We start from the raw sequence: 17,454 nt of genomic DNA on the forward strand, positions 1-17,454 counted from the left end.
ACCGCTCGCCAACAGCCTACATCACAATAAAATTGTCGATAGTGCATTGTAAATTCTAGATCTCCTGAGTCCTGAGAATGCTTCGGCGTCGGAGCAAAACATGCATCGAGTGTGTTATGTGTATTGTTGGATTTGTGCCGCGGCGTGGTGCGTATTGCTTGCTTGGTGGCTGGCTTTTCTGCATGTTTAACAGTGGGTATATTATATGTGTATAGTAGCAGCGTGTACCTACCTGATAGATCAAGCTCCATAATATTCCATTATTTTATGACCTACAGCAGTGTTTGCCTAATTTTTATAATAAATTCATTAGTCGTTCTAATCCGGAGCATTTAAATAGTGATCGCTTAACCTTCATACTGTTACTGCAGTGTTAATTTTACAGTTATTTGTCAGATCGTAAACATTTTCGCACCTACCTAGTTAGAAATACTTAACCGTTCAGTAGGTACCTACTTCGCACCTACATCTCAAGCCAATACATAAATGAATTCCTTATTTATCTCATACACGGTGTAAGCCGAACGCTAGCAAAAAAGCGTTATTGTTATACCTACCTACTACCTAAAGACAATCCAATACCAATAACTATTTGCCTCATTTTGTAGTTTTAGTGATTTAGTATTTTTCAAACCCGCAATGTATAGCGTGCAAAACTCGGGTCAATGCCCCGCCTACGACGCAGCATGGACTCCAAGTGGCCTACGTACGCTACGTTTGTTGACCTGTAACATCGGACAGATGTTTTATTTGCGATATATCGTAAACTTTTACAAAATTATAGGATTTTTTTATATTTTTTGCGCGTTTTTTTGTGGTATCATATCAGTAATCATCAGTACGGGGATTCCAACATCAATGGTACGTACTATCACCTGTCTTCGTTTTTGCCAGCGTTCCTGATTACACCCTGTATACCAACACCATCTACCTACTGATTTAAAATGTAGCATTGTACCATAACCATACCCACGACTGTGACCGCGTAATAAATGAGAGGGACTGAGTTTTATTTCTGGTCGGTGGGAACTGGGACTGAGGTGGCCATGCAGCCCACAGACCAATAACATATATGCAGCCCACGCTAGTTGCATAATTATATGTAGGTATATATCTGTGGTCACTCTGTCCCTTGTTAGTCTGAGCTCTGTCCCCTTATATGCGGTGTTGCTAATATGCGGTGTTGCTAAGTAAAATATCTGAAATTCACTGTTTTTGTTAAATATTAGAGCCACTCCTTTGAAATACCTAACCTCATGATATATCCTGATAACATATACAGCATAAATATGTCTGCATCTTATGAGAGCTATATTTAGCACTAGATAAGGTATTTGAGCAGGTAAACATGATAAGCTGCCAGTTCATGGTCTCTAAGTAGATGGTTTTTATTATTCTTTCTCTATTTGGAAACAAGGGCGGCTTTCCCAATTTCTCATTCAGTTAAAATTACATAAAACTTGCTCGACTTTCGACATTGACATTTTCAATATGTAATACGTAAAAACGAAGATATTTTATTTGCTGGCAGCATAGTCTTTGTTCTACAATCTACATGTGACAGTGTGACATACAAGCATGGCATACAAGACATCGTCATGCACACAGCACAGGAGTAGAGCTACGCCCACAGAGTACATTGAATAGGTATTCGGCCTACGCCTACGCCAGAGTACGCCCCTCTGTCAATGTCATTCAAGTGCCAAAAGAGCCTTGTCGACAAATTAAGTCTGTGGAATGTGGATAGAAATCTCATAGAGTCAGAGATGTATTTTTTATTTATTTAATACAATCAAAGAGTATAATAATCAATAATATACAGTGGCCCGTGGCCCTACCGCGGTTGTTTGACAGCTACAATGTCACGATCACAATCATCTCTGATTGGTTAATGCTCGCTCACTATTGGACACAATGCATTGTTGCAACAAGAATCGCACAAATTCAGCCAATCAGAACAATTGAGATTGTAATAATGATTGATGCAAGTTTTAGACAATCGCCCTACCTACCGCGGTTGTTTGACAGCTACAATGTCACGATCGCAATCATCTCTGATTGGTTAATGCTCGCTCACTATTGGCCACAATGCATTGTTGCAACAAGAATCGCACAAATTCAGCTAATCAGAACAATTGAGATTGTAATAATGATTGGTGCAGGTTTTAGACAATCGCCCTACTGATTTAATCACAGAGTACATTGAATAATTGAATATAGTGGATTTAATTCAATTTAATTCATCCATGGGACTTTTATCTTTTATCGGTGCATGGGACTGAGATGGGACATGGGACTATAATTATTTTTAATATTATTTAAATAAAATAGCCGAAAATTTAAAATATGTCTAACAAAGAAAACAAAAGTGTGGAAACTCTTACAAGTGATTTACATATTGAAAATCCTCCAGTGATTGATGAAGGCCAGAAAAAAGTTAATGAAATGTTGAAGAGCCGTTTGAGAAAATATATTAAAAAGTTAGATGGTAAATACAAGTATTATAATAAATAGCTGACGTCTAATAATAGTATAATAATAGTCTACGTTATACTAAAAACCTGTAGGCTGTAGAGGAAGAAGAATAGTAGTGTTAACATCAGGCGGTTATCCTAACTGGATCCTCTTGGGAGCTCTCGGTTTCAGAAGAATAAAAGTATACAATAACTAGATAACGCCCACGACTTCTGCATGGATTTAGGTTTTTAAAAATTCCTTGTGAACTCTTTGATGTTCAGGGAAAAATGTAATGTAAATGTGTCTTTAAGTAGCTATAATATATTAATTCAGGGTTTCTCCATAGTCTCTATCAATTTCAGCCAAATCGGTTCAGTCATTCTGATCTGAAGACATAACAAACATCAAAACCTTTACATTTATAATATTAGTAAGATATAGGTACTATTATGTAAGTGATTGAAAGTCACTTGAAAGTGTAATAAAAGCCTGCAGATAATTCCTCAGGTGGCTTCACCAGGCTTAAGCTTTGTGCCAAATTGCATTGAAATTGAGTTAAAAAACACTCAGAATAATATGGTATGGATGGTTTAAGAACCATAACTATTTTAGTTTAGTTCAAGTGATGCAGTTTATTTAATTTGTATGTTTTAGACACAAATACTAGTATAACTAGAGAAGAGAGTGAGAAGATAGAACTGAAAACATTCAAACAGCTCTACAAACCCAAACTAGATGGAGAAAAAGAAACATACAAGAAGATACCTAAGTTCTACTTTAAACTGCCAAAACTTGACGATGTCCTCGCTCAGAAGCTGAGAGAGGAGACCAGAGCTCAGTTCTTGCAGAAGAAAAGCAAAGAACTACTCGACAATAGTGAATTGAAACATCTTTGGAGTTTGTTGGAAAAGTCTAATGGTAGTTACAGTATGGCTAACAGTGATGAACTTACAATTGACTACCTACAATTTAAGAAAATAAGAGATGAAGCAGGACCAAAGTATAGGTATATTTCTTAACTAGCTTATGCTCGCGACTTGGTCTGTATGGACTACACAAACTGCAAACCCCTATTTCACCCCGCTAGGGATTGAATTTTCAAAAATCTTTTCTTAGCAGATGCCTACGTTATAATAGCGGTCTGCATGCCAAATTTCAGCCCAATCCGTCCAGTAGTTTAAGCTGTGCGTTGATAGATCAGTCAGTCAGTCAGTCAGTCACCTTTTCCTTTTATATATATAGATTCATGTGAACCATTATGTGATGATATTGTTACTACACTGCAAAGTAACAACAAATATCACGTCCACGATAATGTGACGTGTAGTTATTATAAAAGCGCACATTTTCTCTTTACAGGCCATACTTTACCGCAGAGGTATTTGGTCGCCTGCAGGCAGCGGAAGGAGGTATAGGTCGCGTGCGCGGCGTGTCTCTCTTCAACTACGTGATGCGCCGTGTCTGGCTACAACAGACCAGGATAGGCCTCTCCCTGTACGACGTCACTGGTCAGGGATATCTTACTGAACATGTATGTCTATTGAAATAATTCGTATTTTTATTGTTTTTTTTTTATAAAGAATATTAGTCATTGCCCTTTACATTACATTACTCTTACCCCTCCAATTAAGCGTAAAGTTTGTGCTAGGAGTTGGTACGACAATAGTGCAACGGGTGGGGTTTGATCCTGCAACCTTTCGGATATCAGTCCGCATCTTTAACCTTTGAGCTATTGAGGCTCTCAAAATTCTAAATCAAAATGTTAAAATAAAACAAAAAACCGAGTCTAAGTTACCGCATCGCGTATTTAATGATTAATCTACCTATACAAGACAATTATACAGTTATACATAGAATCTCTGATGGGTCTTAAAGTACTGCAACAAAGTGGGTTATTTTGTTTTATATGACGCGACAGGTCGAGATGGCAATCGGGATATGAAGCGGGGGACGCCACGCACACCCGCACGTCATCCGCGCTATCCCGCACCGGGTTGGGATTGCCATCTCGACCTGTCACATACTATTATCTTGATGATAACAGGTCTAAATCTAGTGCTATCCTCTTCCACAGGAAGGTGAAAGGGATAGTAATTAATTAGCAATACAATAAACCTGTCATTTTAGTTTAGAAATTGTGTAAAACAAAATTGATGACACTTGGACCTTAAAGTGTTTAGTTTCTGTGGAAACAAATTTGTGGTATGATAATAAATTAATCATCATTCACCTGACTTGAGAATTTGACCAATACATTTTCCTTCCTCCCAGGATTTAGAAAGCTACATAGCAGAGCTGGTGCCATCTCTGGCTGCACTAGACGGCCTGGACTCCTCCTTCACCTCGTTTTATGTGTGCACGGCTGCCAGGAAGTTCCTATTCTTCTTAGACCCCCTACGCGTGGGGCGGGTCAGGATCCGTGATGTTCTCTCTTGTTCATTCCTTGATGATTTGTTAGAGGTGAGGAAGTTATTTTATTATTTATATGCTAATACTTTTTGGATTACATACTTCCAGAGTTTTTATGTTAAAGAAAATAAGTCATTTTCCCTTATTCATCTAATATAATCTAATCTAAATCAGCCTGTGCTGTCCCACGTCTGGGTAAAGGCCTCCCTCCGCTCCTTATATGAATTAACATTAAAAATATGAAATGTGTCTGTCTGTCTGCCAGCTTTGTGCGGTTCATCTGTCTCACCGATTTTGATGGGTACAGACTACAGATATAGTTTGCATCTTGGGGATACAGTAAGACTATAGGATTAGAGTTATAACCTGTGAGGAAACTTGCATACCTGAGAGTTGTTCATAATGTTTCTCAATGGTGTGTGAAGTCAATCCGCACTTGATCAGCGTGGTTGGACTATGGCATGCATCCTCCCCATGCTGAGAGAATACCTGTGCTCAGTAGTAGGGCTCCCTGGGTTGAAATTTAAAATGATATTGACCTTTGTGTTTAAATTTTCATATAATTTTTTATGTATAGTTAAGAGAGGAAGATCTACCAATGGAGCTTCAGGAGCAGAATTGGTTCAGCGCCGCGTCAGCTCTTCGTGTGTACGGGCAGTACCTCAATCTGGACAGGGACCACAACGGCATGCTTAGCATTAACGAACTCGCAGGGTATGCAGATTGATTTTATATATTCACAAATTTCAAACCCCCTTAGGGGTTGAATTTTCAAAAATCCTTTCTTAGCGGATGCCATAATAGCTATGTGCATGCCAAATTTCAGACCGATCCGTCCTGTAGTTTGAGCTGTGCGTTGATAGATCAGTCAGTCAGTCACCTTTTCCTTTTATATATTTAGATACAAACGAGTACAAATATAACATCTATCGGTTCCCAGAATGATGTGTAGTTACTGTAGTTCTATGGATCTCCTCATTTCTGATTTGGTCACGTCGAGAACTTCCAAGCATAGCTCTATCCATCGCCTGCTGAGTGACTCTGAGCTTTCTTATGACTTTTACTTCCATATATTTTTAACATTAAAAAAATGTAATTAACTTCCAGCTATGGTTCAGGAACTCTCACTCGAGCGTTTCTCCAGCGTGTATTCCAACAGTGCCTGACTTACGACGGGGAAATGGACTACAAGACCTATCTAGATCTGGTTCTAGCGCTAGAGAATAGAAGACAACCGGCTGCTCTTGCCTATTTGTTCAGAGTCCTAGATATCAACTCGCAGGGTTACCTGGATGCTTTTACTTTGAATTATTTCTTTAAGGTAATAATGGATTTTTTCTGACTTGTAACATGATTTGCATGGGTATAGTTAAAGACATGGAGAGTGACATAAGCTAGTTTTTATCCCGGAAAATCAACGAGTTCCCACGGGATTTTTGGTAACCTAAATCCACGCGAACAAAGTCGCGAGCATCAGCTAGTTTACAATAAAATTGATTAATAATAATGATTTATTATGGTTTCTTTGAATCAATTTAGTACTTCCTGTGAATTGTGTTGCGTACACGTCTTGCGACAGTGTGTAATCATCACTTGCGCATCGCCGGCTCACTACTGAACACGGGTCTCCTCTCAGAAAGTGAATGTCTCACCACACTGATCAAGTGCGGATTGGCAGACTACATACTGCCGAGAATGTTATGGAGAATATGGAGGTGAGTAATGTTTAATTGCTTTAAACACTCATAACTCCAAAAGTGAAAGGCAAAGGAAGAGGCCAAGGATCAAACCTCGAGCTCCCAGAATAAGAAGGCCGACGTCTTCACCATTAGGCTATCACCGCTTTTTCTTTGGATAGAAAGTCTTAATCCTTTTCCATTTTGTTTCAGGCAATACAAGAACAAATGGTGGCCCACGGCGCGGAACCCGTCAACTTCGACGACGTGAAAGACGAAATATTCGACATGATACGCCCCGAACATCCCTCAAGGATCACCCTCCAGGATTTGATCCGTAGTGGACACGGCCATACTGCTGTGTCCATTTTACTAGAGTTGCACGGGTTTTGGGCGTACGAGAATAGAGAGGCATTGGCTGCGGCTGGAGATCATGCTTGACAGGAAAAGATGGAGTTTAGGAAGAAAATTGATATCACTTTGCGATAAAGGAAAAGGCCAAAACGCGACAGCAGCAGCATGGTAGAACTTTTGTAATTAATTCACAAAGTTGTGTGAAACATCGGCGCGGAACATCCCTCAAGAATCACCCTCCAGGATTTGATCCGTAGTGGACACGGCCATACTGCCGTTCTGCCATTTGTGTCTATTTTGTTAAGAGTTGCACGGGTTTTGGGCGTACGAGAATAGAGAGGCATTGGCTGCGGCTGGATATCATGCTTGACAGGAAAAGATGGAGTTTAGGAAGAAAATTGATATCACTTTGCGATAAAGGAAAAGGCCAAAACGCGACAGCAGCAGCATGGTAGAACTTTTGTAATTAATTCACAAAGTTGTGTGAAACATCGGCGCGGAACATCCCTCAAGAATCACCCTCCAGGATTTGATCCGTAGTGGACACGGCCATACTGCCGTTCTGCCATTTGTGTCTATTTTGTTAAGAGTTGCACGGGTTTTGGGCGTACGAGAATAGAGAGGCATTGGCTGTGGCTGGAGATCAAGCTTGACAGGAAAAGATGGAGTTTAGTAAGAAAATTGAAACTTTTTTCAGTTTACGAGTTGAACGTCATTCAGTTTGAACCAAAATTATGCCTGTGGTTTAGTTTTTAGAGGACTACATATTATGGATTAATTTAATGAGAAAAACAACAAATTGTTGTACTGCCTTTTAATAATAACAAATAACAATATTATATTTTATAAAATATTATGAAACATTCATTACCTACCAGAAAAATAGTTTGAACTCAACAAAGAAAATATAACAATGATAAAATATAATGTTCCATAAAAAATAATAACAATATTGTATAATTTGTACCGCTAACTAATAAAATATGAGAACACCACACTGTATTTTATTGTGCTTCGTTTTAAAAGTTAAAGCTAACTCCACTCGAAAAAAACTTATTACTTAATATTAAATAAATTATAATCGTTCAATTTACGACATGCATACTTAAGTATGCATGTGGCTTTTTTAGGGTTCCGTACCTCAAAAAAGAAAAAAAGGAACCCTTATAGGATCACTTCGTTGTTTGTCTGTAATGTCCGTCTATCCGTTTTTTGTGTGCTCGGTGGCTATTGTTCAGTGTTAAACACTAAGTTAGCGAATCACCCCGCTGGTCATGTGAAACTGATATTGATAAATGTTAAATTCGAGTTACATTCAACTACACAGTGGCTATTGTTCAGTGTTAAACACTAAGTTAGCGAATCACCCCGCTGGTCATGTGAAACTGATATTGATAAATGTTAAATTCGAGTTACATTCAACTACACAGATTCTTGTGCGCTCCTGTATTCGTAAACGCTTCCCCTCTCCAAGAACTCGCTGTAAAGTTTGTCTGTCTGCTTGTTTGTTTCAACGGCGTCTGACGGACGCCCGTAACCTCCGCCGCCGGGAGAATTCATTATGTATTTATCCTGATAACAAAAAAAAAACAAATTCAAAACCGAAGACTAATTTCCACATATTTTAAAAATAAAACTTCAGCCATATTTAATTATAATTGTGTTGACACTGGCCCCGATTCTCTAGTCTCTCTCTAAACTCAATTTAGAGTATCTGAATCCTTTTCTTTTTACTAATGCTAAAAAAGGAACCGAACATGACTCACATTTAAAGACTCTAAATTTTAGTGCACAATACAAATTTAAACAGTAGGTTCGCGAGTGCGTGCTAAAATCACGGGTTTTACCATCTAAAAATTAAATTTAGAAATGTCAAACTGCTTCTGTCTTTTTCATATTACAATAGTAAGAAGAGGGTGCGAATACTCTAAAATTAGGTTGTGCTTAGAATCGGTGCCATTGGCGCCAATTCTGTTGTTTTTGTCTAAACTAAATTTAGAGTATCTGCATCTTTTTGTTTTTAATATTACTAAAATGGGATGGAACATGAATTTTACATTTAAATACTCTAAATATTAGTGCACAGTGCAGTGCTACAAATTTAAACAATAATAAATTTAAAACTCACACTGTGTCAGTCCTTTTCATATCACATTAGTAAGAAGAGGATGTGAATACTCTAAAATTTATTTGTGCTCACAATCAGTACCATTGACATCATATAAAATATAAATCCCAATTGGCATAACATAGGAGCGATCACTACTATAGCTTAATTATACACATCCCTACATATTATATTTTTAAATGCAATCGTGTTTTCTCCAAACTATGCGACATCAACAAAGTGATTTGTGCTATACTGGCACAAGCAAAAGCCTCATAAAAACAAACAACAACAACAAAGAATTGTTGTTGGATATTTGTTTGTTTGTTTGTTTGTTTGTTAGTAAAAAATTCCAACAAAAAAATTATTTGAATCTTAACATATTATTTCCCATACAAAGAGTAAATTTAGTCATCACTCCAGTTAAAACTTGTTTTTATTTTTTTTGGTAAGAAGGAAAAAGTGTGTTTAATGCTTACCCCAGGATAAGCTTCCACCGAAGCCTTCCCTCCGAGATTGATCACTCTTCCATCAACTCGCTCCAAAAGATTTAAACCTCTTTGTCCTGGCTCACCCCCTGGTAAAACGACGTTGAATATTATTAGAATATGATAAACAAGAAAATCCGACTACTCTAGTCCTTACTGAGATTTTAAGAATCTACAAAAATAATAGCTTTCATTTGATTCCATTGCCGCTTTATCTAATTTTTTTGTCAAGTCTGCCATATTTTACTTAGCATAACTTAATATCATTTAGCTTATAGACACGTGAAACGCCAACTACTAAAACAACTAAGCCAACGACACCTTATTAAAATTGCTAGAACCCTCACCCTTCCGCCAGAGGGTCGTTCAAATTGAGACCCTCTAGTTTTTCGGGTTGTGATATAGAAACACTTTAAAAAATCAATGAAACTAACAGTAAAAGTTATAACATTTACCATTCATCCCATAAGGCTGGAACGCTCTCCTCTCCGTGAGGACGGATAACTGCACCGTTCTTCTAAACACTAACTCCCGTGTTACGCCGTCGCCGCCTTTCCATTGTCCTATGACAAAGAATCATAGGTATTTTTCAGGTTGAATTGCTAAACTTAGCAATGACATTTACAATACATATGTATTTTACGCACTATACAAGTCACTTCGAAAAATTTTGCGGGCTGCACCTCGCTTTTGCTCATAACTTGATGGCCAGTCTTAAACTAATTTTGACAACTTCCTAGAACTTGATTTATGTTCAGAATGACTCATCTTATATGTAGTAATCTCATCAAGTAAGTCTTCTTCACGTTTTTTTTGGATTTTCTAATTTTTCTTTTTTTTATTAAATATCAATTTCAACTATATGTATATATTATGTAATAAATAAAACTGAGTTATGACCAGAAGCATATTATGAGACATTGTCTATCAGACAATAAAACGACACTATAAGAAGGCACTCTGCTGATACATTTGGTATTATCTACGACACCCGCAGTCACTGACTGAAGAGTGTCAGAATATAGCCGGATCGGACGTATGCTTCGGATGTTCACAAAGTGAGTGAGACAGAAAGTATTCTGACACAATTTCTGCTAATATGCGACCACCCTAAAAGGACATGTGAGAAGCATTTACATACCTCGACCACCGGAGCCGTCGCGAAGGGAGAAATGTGTGACCAGTATGGGGTATCTGATCTCCACGATCTCAACATCGGTGATGCGTGTGTTGGTCATGTGTGTGTGCACCCCGCCCGTGCCGTGCCAGCCGGGACCCTGCCAATATTGAAGTGATATTTTTCGTGGTTTAGTTATTATTCTGGCACTAAACTATGGAAAAACTATTTGAGAATATTGTACAAACACTGTCGCTTTAAAATGGCAGAAAATAAGAAAACAGTAGAATAATTATGACTTATATCCACGTGAACAAGAACGGGCGTGGATCATCTAGTCAAAAATAAATGCAGATAACTTCTCGAGCAAGTTGTCTTTAGTTTGTCCATCAAACATTCTAAATTGTGTCAAACTCAAAACATAATTTAAAATATGTATATTGTATATTCGTCGTCATCTCCTGTAGAGACTTCCACACTCAGTCATGTGCCGCCTGAATCCTGTCCACATATTGGGGGTTTGTCAACACTGCGCTTTCTGGTGTGCGGTTGCTGCCGAAGTATATAAGATGACATCTTCACTTACAGCCCCACTTCCTCCAGCTACAGTCTCATAGTATCCCCAGCTGCTTTCCCCCAGAGTCAAGTTATTCATGCAACCCTGGGATGCTGCGCAGACCTGACAAGGGAGATTAGCATTTTTTTATATTTAAATTCCGCCATTAGTTTCAAGGATACATAGCTAATATAAAATAATAGTAGGGTTCACTTATTTTATTATTCAGGGGAGTACCGATTATCAAACCAAATAATTTCCTCATCAATTACGACAAAACGAAAGAACGAAAATAAGTATCAGAAAAAGTCAATAGTCAATAGATTTTTAGCGTTCCAGAAACACAATCTGGCAGGAAAAAAACTTTTAGATCTTATCTTACCTGGAAAGCTTTGAAAACGACGTCAACTATTCGCTGAGAGGTGAGGACGTTTCCTCCCACTACAGCGGCGTCCTCGGACGGGTCTAATATAGAACCGACTGGAATTATCACTTTCACCGGATTCAGGCAACCCTAAAAATACAGAATATTTTATAACAAGTGATTATCATTGTGAAAGAATAATATCTAAGAAGCGGATGAATAAAATTTATGTTTTTGTGATTATACTAACCTGGTTCAAAGGTACGTCGTGTCCAACCATGCACCTCAGGCAATATATCAATGCTGATAAAGTGATAGCTCGCGGGGCGTTCAAATTACCCCAAACTTCTACGCCTGTACCTCTGTCAATATAAAAATAAATATAATTACTCGTCAACGGTTTTAATTTAGGAGAGTACGAAAAACTAAGGACGTATGCATGAATATAATTCGCGGGCGAGGATGCGGTGACAGGCACGACGATTTTCAGACACATCTATAGTACGCGACAGGTTGAGAGTGCAATTGGAGTATGAGGCGGGAGGGACGCCCCGCACACCCGCAGTGGGTTAATGCGGGGGCTGTGCGGGGCGTCCCCATCCCAGTTGCCATTTCAACCAGTCACGCAATATACTTTATACGTTTGATAGCATTAAATTGATAAAAGTTATGATTACATTTGTTTCTTTAGTTTATGTTTATCGGCAGAACCACAAATCATTTCAGATCATTTTTTAAACAAGCCAAAGTCGTAATGAGAATTATATTTTGAATTATCAATTTTTCCACAAGTCATCACTTCAAAATATGACCGACTAGTTTAGTCAGGTATATAAACTTTACTCAGCTCATTATTCAGGCAAATAATAGCCGGCAGAAGACTTCCCGGCCGAAGAATATCTTCGCTAAAGAATTTACGCCAATGGTACGGGAAGAGTAGCCGATCTCTTTTCCGCGCAGCAATGTGCAAGGTGCAGATAGCCCTAATGATTGCCAACCTCCGATAGGAGACGGCATTTCAAGAGGAAGATAAACATTAGTTTACAAACTCACGTGAAATCACACACCGCGCTTCCTTGATCCTTGTCGAGGGTAATCGTGAGTGTGATGGGGGTACCATTGTCCAGATATTCAGTAGCCTTCAGAACTGGTGACCCAGTCTTGGCTATTGTGTTTTTAGCGATTTCCTATAAGCCAAAAGTATATTATCATTACCTACTCGAAAGTTTCTTTATGTTGCGTAGCTTACCATTGTCATTGCGTTCTATCAGACATGATTGTCGTCTATACAAATCATGTCTGATGGAAAGCAATGATGATAGATTGGAGCTGAGGGTCGTGACCCCTCTCCATTAATGAAAAAATGGTAGGAGTGTTAATGGGATAGTAATGCGGAGGGTTATCAAATCCTTTCGCATAACATGCCAGCACAGATTGTTCGATGTCCTTTGGTAGATAAAGTTAAATAGGTTTTATGAAAAGTTTAAGCGTGTATTCTTAGAAAGTTAAAAATAACGCTTGCCTGTTTTTATCGTCGGTATTATATCCAGTGAACTACCCAAGCAAAACAGAATGTCAATCAGCTTACCTTTAACATATCTCGAACGGCCAACTCTGCATTTTTCTGAATATGAGCCATGTAAGCCTGCACCACCTCTAAACCATATTGCTCTATTAACTCAGTGACTAGCTGGATACCCTACAAGGAAGACAAAATGATATTTATTTACGATAAATTGGTGAGACAGTCCTTTATAAAACGTTTAGGAAGATGCTAAAAAGATTAACTAAACACACATATACTTCTACAGTTCGCGACAGATCGACATGGCAATCGGGGAGGGGCAACCCCGCACACCCGCACAGCGCCGCGCGTTATCCCGGTGTGGGATAACGCGGGCACTGGGTGTGCGGGGCGTACCCTCACCTCATACCCCGATTACCATCTCGACCTGTCGCGTACTATACATACCCGTTGGTTCGCAGCGACTTGTGCTTTCAGATCAGATAGGTTGTCAGATAAGTTTCTAGTGCCAGAACAGCCGGCCACCTCAGCTGGTTTCATTAGTTCTGAAATTATTTTTAAACTATATTACTGTGAGTCTACAATCCTTGATCCTACAACCACAACAGAACCGTATAGTTATTTAATATTTTTAACTTTAGCTGAAATATTACCTTTAATAAAAGACTCAGTAAGTTCCAATGTTTTTATTACCTTTGACAAGCAGTTCCTCGTTAAACAAGCCGCCGTCAACGAGCAGCATAGACTTGAAAGCGGCGCCCTCTTGCGCGAGGCGGGTGGAGTGCGGCGGCATGGAGCCAGGAGTCAAGCCGCCGATGTCGGCGTGATGGCCGCGAGAGGCCACGAAAAATATGGGCCGCTTGCTAGATCTGAGAATCACGACCCATATTATAAATGCGAAAGTGTGTTTGTTTCATGGTTTGTCCTTCAATCACGTCGCAACTCGCAACGGAGCAACAGATTAACGGAACTAACTGATTTATTGCGTGGGAATAGTTAAAAACCTAGAGTGACATAGGCTACTTTTTATGCCGGAAATTCAAACGATCCCACGGGATTTTTAAAAACCTAAGTCCACGTGAAAGAAGGTTGCGGGCATCAGCTAGTTCCGAAATAAATCCATACTTCCATACTAATATTATAGATGCAAAATTGTGTCTGTTTTCTAGCTCTTCACGGCCCATCCTAATCATATCACATCGGCAAATCATAGTTCGTGAGGGAGTTTCAAAAAACTTAAACGATATGGATGATGGATGAAGTTGCGAGCAGCATCTACTTGGTACACAGATAGCTTGCATCCTGGAGACAGACATAGACTACTTTTTATTCCGAAAAATAAAAGAGTTTGTACGGGATTTTTAAAAACACGGACGCCGGAAGGGCCTCGACACATTAGGTGTTCGTATCAGAAAAACTGAGCAAAACATTTCATACGAGTAGATTGGATGTCGACCACAAGGTACTTTTGACATTTTGTTGAAAAAATTTCTGAGCCGACCTAACACGAGTATATCACCTGTTATCATCTTTTTCATTCACATTGATGGTTTTAGTTCTATATAACTGTATTTAAAACGAAATAGACTTACTTGTGAAACACAGGAGTCATGACAGTCAAATCAGGAAGATGCGAACCTCCTGCTTTAGGGTGATTCGCTAGTAGCACATCGCCTGGTTTCAGGGAGTCTCCACGCACTTTCATCTATTCAAATAAAGTCATATCCATGTAAAATCAAAACTTTCTTACTGTGTTCCTGACAGGCAATACTAATATTTTATTCTAGAGTGACTAGAGTTAAGTGTCTGAATTTAATACCAAAGTGTGTCTGTCTATTACCTTTTCACGGTCCATCGATTTAACCGATTTTGACGGGTATAGAGATAGCCTGCATACCGTGACGAAAATAGGCAAATTTCATCCCGAAAAACCAAGTTCTTAAAGGATTTTTAAAAGCCTAAATCCACGTGGAGGAAATCCCGGGCGGAAATTGTATCTTGGAGACGGATTTTTTATGTGGAAAATTAAAGAGTTCCAAGAGCTTTTAAAAAACCACAGGTATGTTCTAGTAGTCTTATTTTTGCAGTCATTTAATTACTTATAGTCCGACCTCTTACTCATTTAAATTTTCAATACACTTTAGTGGAAACAGACGCATTATATAAGGGCGGTTTCAGACTAGCGTATTTTTTTGCGCGTATACGGTCGTTTCAGCATATGCGCTTACACACGCGCTACATTACGCGCTTCAAAAAACCGGACTCGCGTATACGGATATATTTCGCCTGTTCGCTCGAACCGGTGGTGTTGCGGGGAGGTGTCTCTCGCGGCTCGCGCTTATACGAGCTTAGAAGCGCGTCAACGCTCGTGCGAGTTGAGCGTGTGCTAAAAGGCGCGCCTCTACGCGCCTACATGCGCTTCCAAAAACGAGCTCATACGCGCGTATAAAACGCTAGTCTGAAACCGCCCTTAATTTGAATTTAATTTCTAGTTAAACTGTACCTGGTACTGCACCGTCTCCTGCATAGCGCCCAAGTGCACGGGGATATGTGGTGCGTTGGACACGAGGCCGCCGTCCGGCCCGAACAAGGCACAAGAGAAGTCCAAACGCTCCTTGATGTTCACTGATATTGACGTACGTTGTAATACCCTGCCAAGGTAAATTCGCTGCTCTTATAGGTATATTCAAATACAATCTTTGAACAAGCCACTAGATTTAAATAGGCTGATCTGATGGTATTGTCACAAAAAAAAATACTTTTCTCCCTACACTTAATGGGCAGATTACACCTACCGACTACCGAGTAGTGAAGCGAGACAGTAAAATGTCACTCGGCCGAGACAGTGCTGTGGCTGAGAAATTGCACTCGTTAAAGTGTTTATACCAACCGAGTACTCGGCCGAGGACACTGACTCGCCACTGTACTCGGTAGGTGTAATCTGCCCATAAGATAAAGGTGTAAAGTAAATTACAAAAAAAATACTTTAGTTTTTAAGCCATTAATAATTTTGTGAGTTGTAAATATGCGGATTTTACGTACTTATCAAGATATATACGTACGTTGAAACAGCTCCCGATTCGGACCCTCGAGAGTTTTGCACAAAATGTGTTCTGACATTATTCAGTAACTAAAATGACAGGTCTAAATTGATTGCTATCACTTTCACAATGCTCCCTACAGGAAAAGATAGTAGCACTGAATTAAGACCTGTCAACTTAGCTACGAGAATGTGTACAACAGAATTTGCCATTATGACAAAATTACATAAGCCACTGAGATAAATAAATACTGAACTTGAAAAAACTATTTTAATAACGCACCTGCCCATCTGTTCCGCAATAGACATAAACCTGTGAGAGAAAATGCTCAACTGCACTGAGTCCAATTCAGCGGTCACAGATTTTGACTGACTCGCGCCCACTGTGATACGGATGTCACCGTACATTGTAATATCAGCACGACTCCCTACAAAGGACACATACAAAATAAATGTTTGAAAAAGAAAAACACGAATTCTTTTCCTGTTTTATAAAGTCATCACTGGCAACACACACTTTTCGAGGTCTTCAAGCACTGAGCTAGAAGACATCTCGAAGCTTCCTGAACGCTGCCCAGGCGCGTATTGTTCGGTACCATTTTGTCCTTTTATCACGCAGCACACAGAACTTACCTGGTTCAACGAGAATGGTAGAAAGACTGTCCATAATGATGGCGGGCCCCGGTATCTCTTGCTCGGGACGCAATTTCTCCAGCAAATATATTGCCGTGTCTTGGTAACCACCCTCAAAGTATACTTTGACCACCTACAAATATTTACAAATAACTTAATAACAACATAAGGTGGCACAGATCACGCCCCACAGTCATTAATTTCCTGACAGGAAAGATTACTTATGCATCAAAGTTTCATAATCATCATCATGATCAACCCATCGCCGCCTCACTACTGAGAACGGCTCTCCTTTCAGGAGGAGAAGGGTTTGGTCTACCATGCCAGCCACGTGCGAATTGGCAGGCTTCACGCACTTTTGAAAAAAATATGGAGAACTTTCAGGCATGCAGGTTCTGGTTTCCTTCGTCGTTAAAGCAAGTGATATTTAATTACTTAAAACAACTACGAAAAGTTAGGGATGCATGCCCGGGACCGAGCCTCGGACCCCCCGATCAGGCTGATCACCGGTTTTTGAGCATGCACACACGCACAGAAAACTTTAGAAAAGACATAAAGGCAGCTTCGGCTTTGTATAGCGTCTATATCAGTCATACCTATGTGATGTCATTGTCGCTGACTTGAAGTCTCAACGACAGAGAAATCAAACAACGCTCTACAGTGCCACCAACTCTATTCGTGACAGCGTTGCTAGTGCCTTTGGTATCGCCATTTAAGAAATTCACGAA

General features: G+C 39.4%; 2 protein-coding genes across 9 annotated transcripts in view; one reads left to right on the forward strand and one right to left on the reverse strand.

The window, feature by feature from the left end:
* LOC117983607 (serine/threonine-protein phosphatase 2A regulatory subunit B'' subunit gamma-like) lies at positions 1–7,891 on the forward strand. 3 transcript variants are annotated; one of them, XR_011236963.1, is made up of 8 exons: positions 2,175–2,488; positions 3,112–3,463; positions 3,817–3,988; positions 4,729–4,917; positions 5,444–5,580; positions 5,974–6,187; positions 6,406–6,581; positions 6,756–6,895. XR_011236963.1 is itself a non-coding variant. In XM_069499895.1 (7 exons), the coding sequence occupies exons 1-7, from the start codon at positions 78–80 to the stop codon at positions 6,981–6,983; spliced, it is 1,362 nt and encodes a 453-aa protein (XP_069355996.1). In that variant the 5' UTR covers positions 1–77; the 3' UTR covers positions 6,984–7,891. The 3 variants fall into 3 exon arrangements, 2 of the variants coding, with proteins under 2 accessions (XP_069355996.1, XP_034826112.1); XM_069499895.1 differs by lacking the exons at positions 2,175–2,488; positions 6,406–6,581 and adding an exon at positions 1–147 and having other exon boundaries at positions 6,756–7,891; XM_034970221.2 differs by lacking the exon at positions 6,406–6,581 and having other exon boundaries at positions 2,176–2,488; positions 6,756–7,891.
* Positions 7,696–17,454, reverse strand: part of LOC117983595 (5-oxoprolinase) — a 21,561-nt gene continuing 11,802 nt past the window's right edge. For 5 of the 6 annotated variants that reach the window (XM_034970199.2, XM_069499870.1, XM_069499871.1 and 2 more), the window contains exons 15-29: positions 16,727–16,859; positions 16,377–16,521; positions 15,557–15,704; positions 14,646–14,758; positions 13,747–13,922; positions 13,501–13,598; positions 13,117–13,227; positions 12,582–12,715; positions 11,779–11,890; positions 11,547–11,678; positions 11,195–11,287; positions 10,633–10,768; positions 9,947–10,054; positions 9,483–9,580; positions 7,696–8,468 (exon numbers count right to left, since the gene is read on the reverse strand). In XM_034970199.2, coding sequence (XP_034826090.1) covers positions 8,319–8,468; positions 9,483–9,580; positions 9,947–10,054; positions 10,633–10,768; positions 11,195–11,287; positions 11,547–11,678; positions 11,779–11,890; positions 12,582–12,715; positions 13,117–13,227; positions 13,501–13,598; positions 13,747–13,922; positions 14,646–14,758; positions 15,557–15,704; positions 16,377–16,521; positions 16,727–16,859 — 1,887 coding nt within the window. In that variant the 3' untranslated portion in view covers positions 7,696–8,318. The remainder of the gene's footprint in view (positions 8,469–9,482; positions 9,581–9,946; positions 10,055–10,632; positions 10,769–11,194; positions 11,288–11,546; positions 11,679–11,778; positions 11,891–12,581; positions 12,716–13,116; positions 13,228–13,500; positions 13,599–13,746; positions 13,923–14,645; positions 14,759–15,556; positions 15,705–16,376; positions 16,522–16,726; positions 16,860–17,454) is intronic. The other variant, XR_011236959.1, reaches the window with a different exon arrangement.

The sequence above is a fragment of the Maniola hyperantus genome, chromosome 7 (assembly GCF_902806685.2).
Source record: "Maniola hyperantus chromosome 7, iAphHyp1.2, whole genome shotgun sequence".
NCBI lineage: Eukaryota > Metazoa > Arthropoda > Insecta > Lepidoptera > Nymphalidae > Maniola > Maniola hyperantus.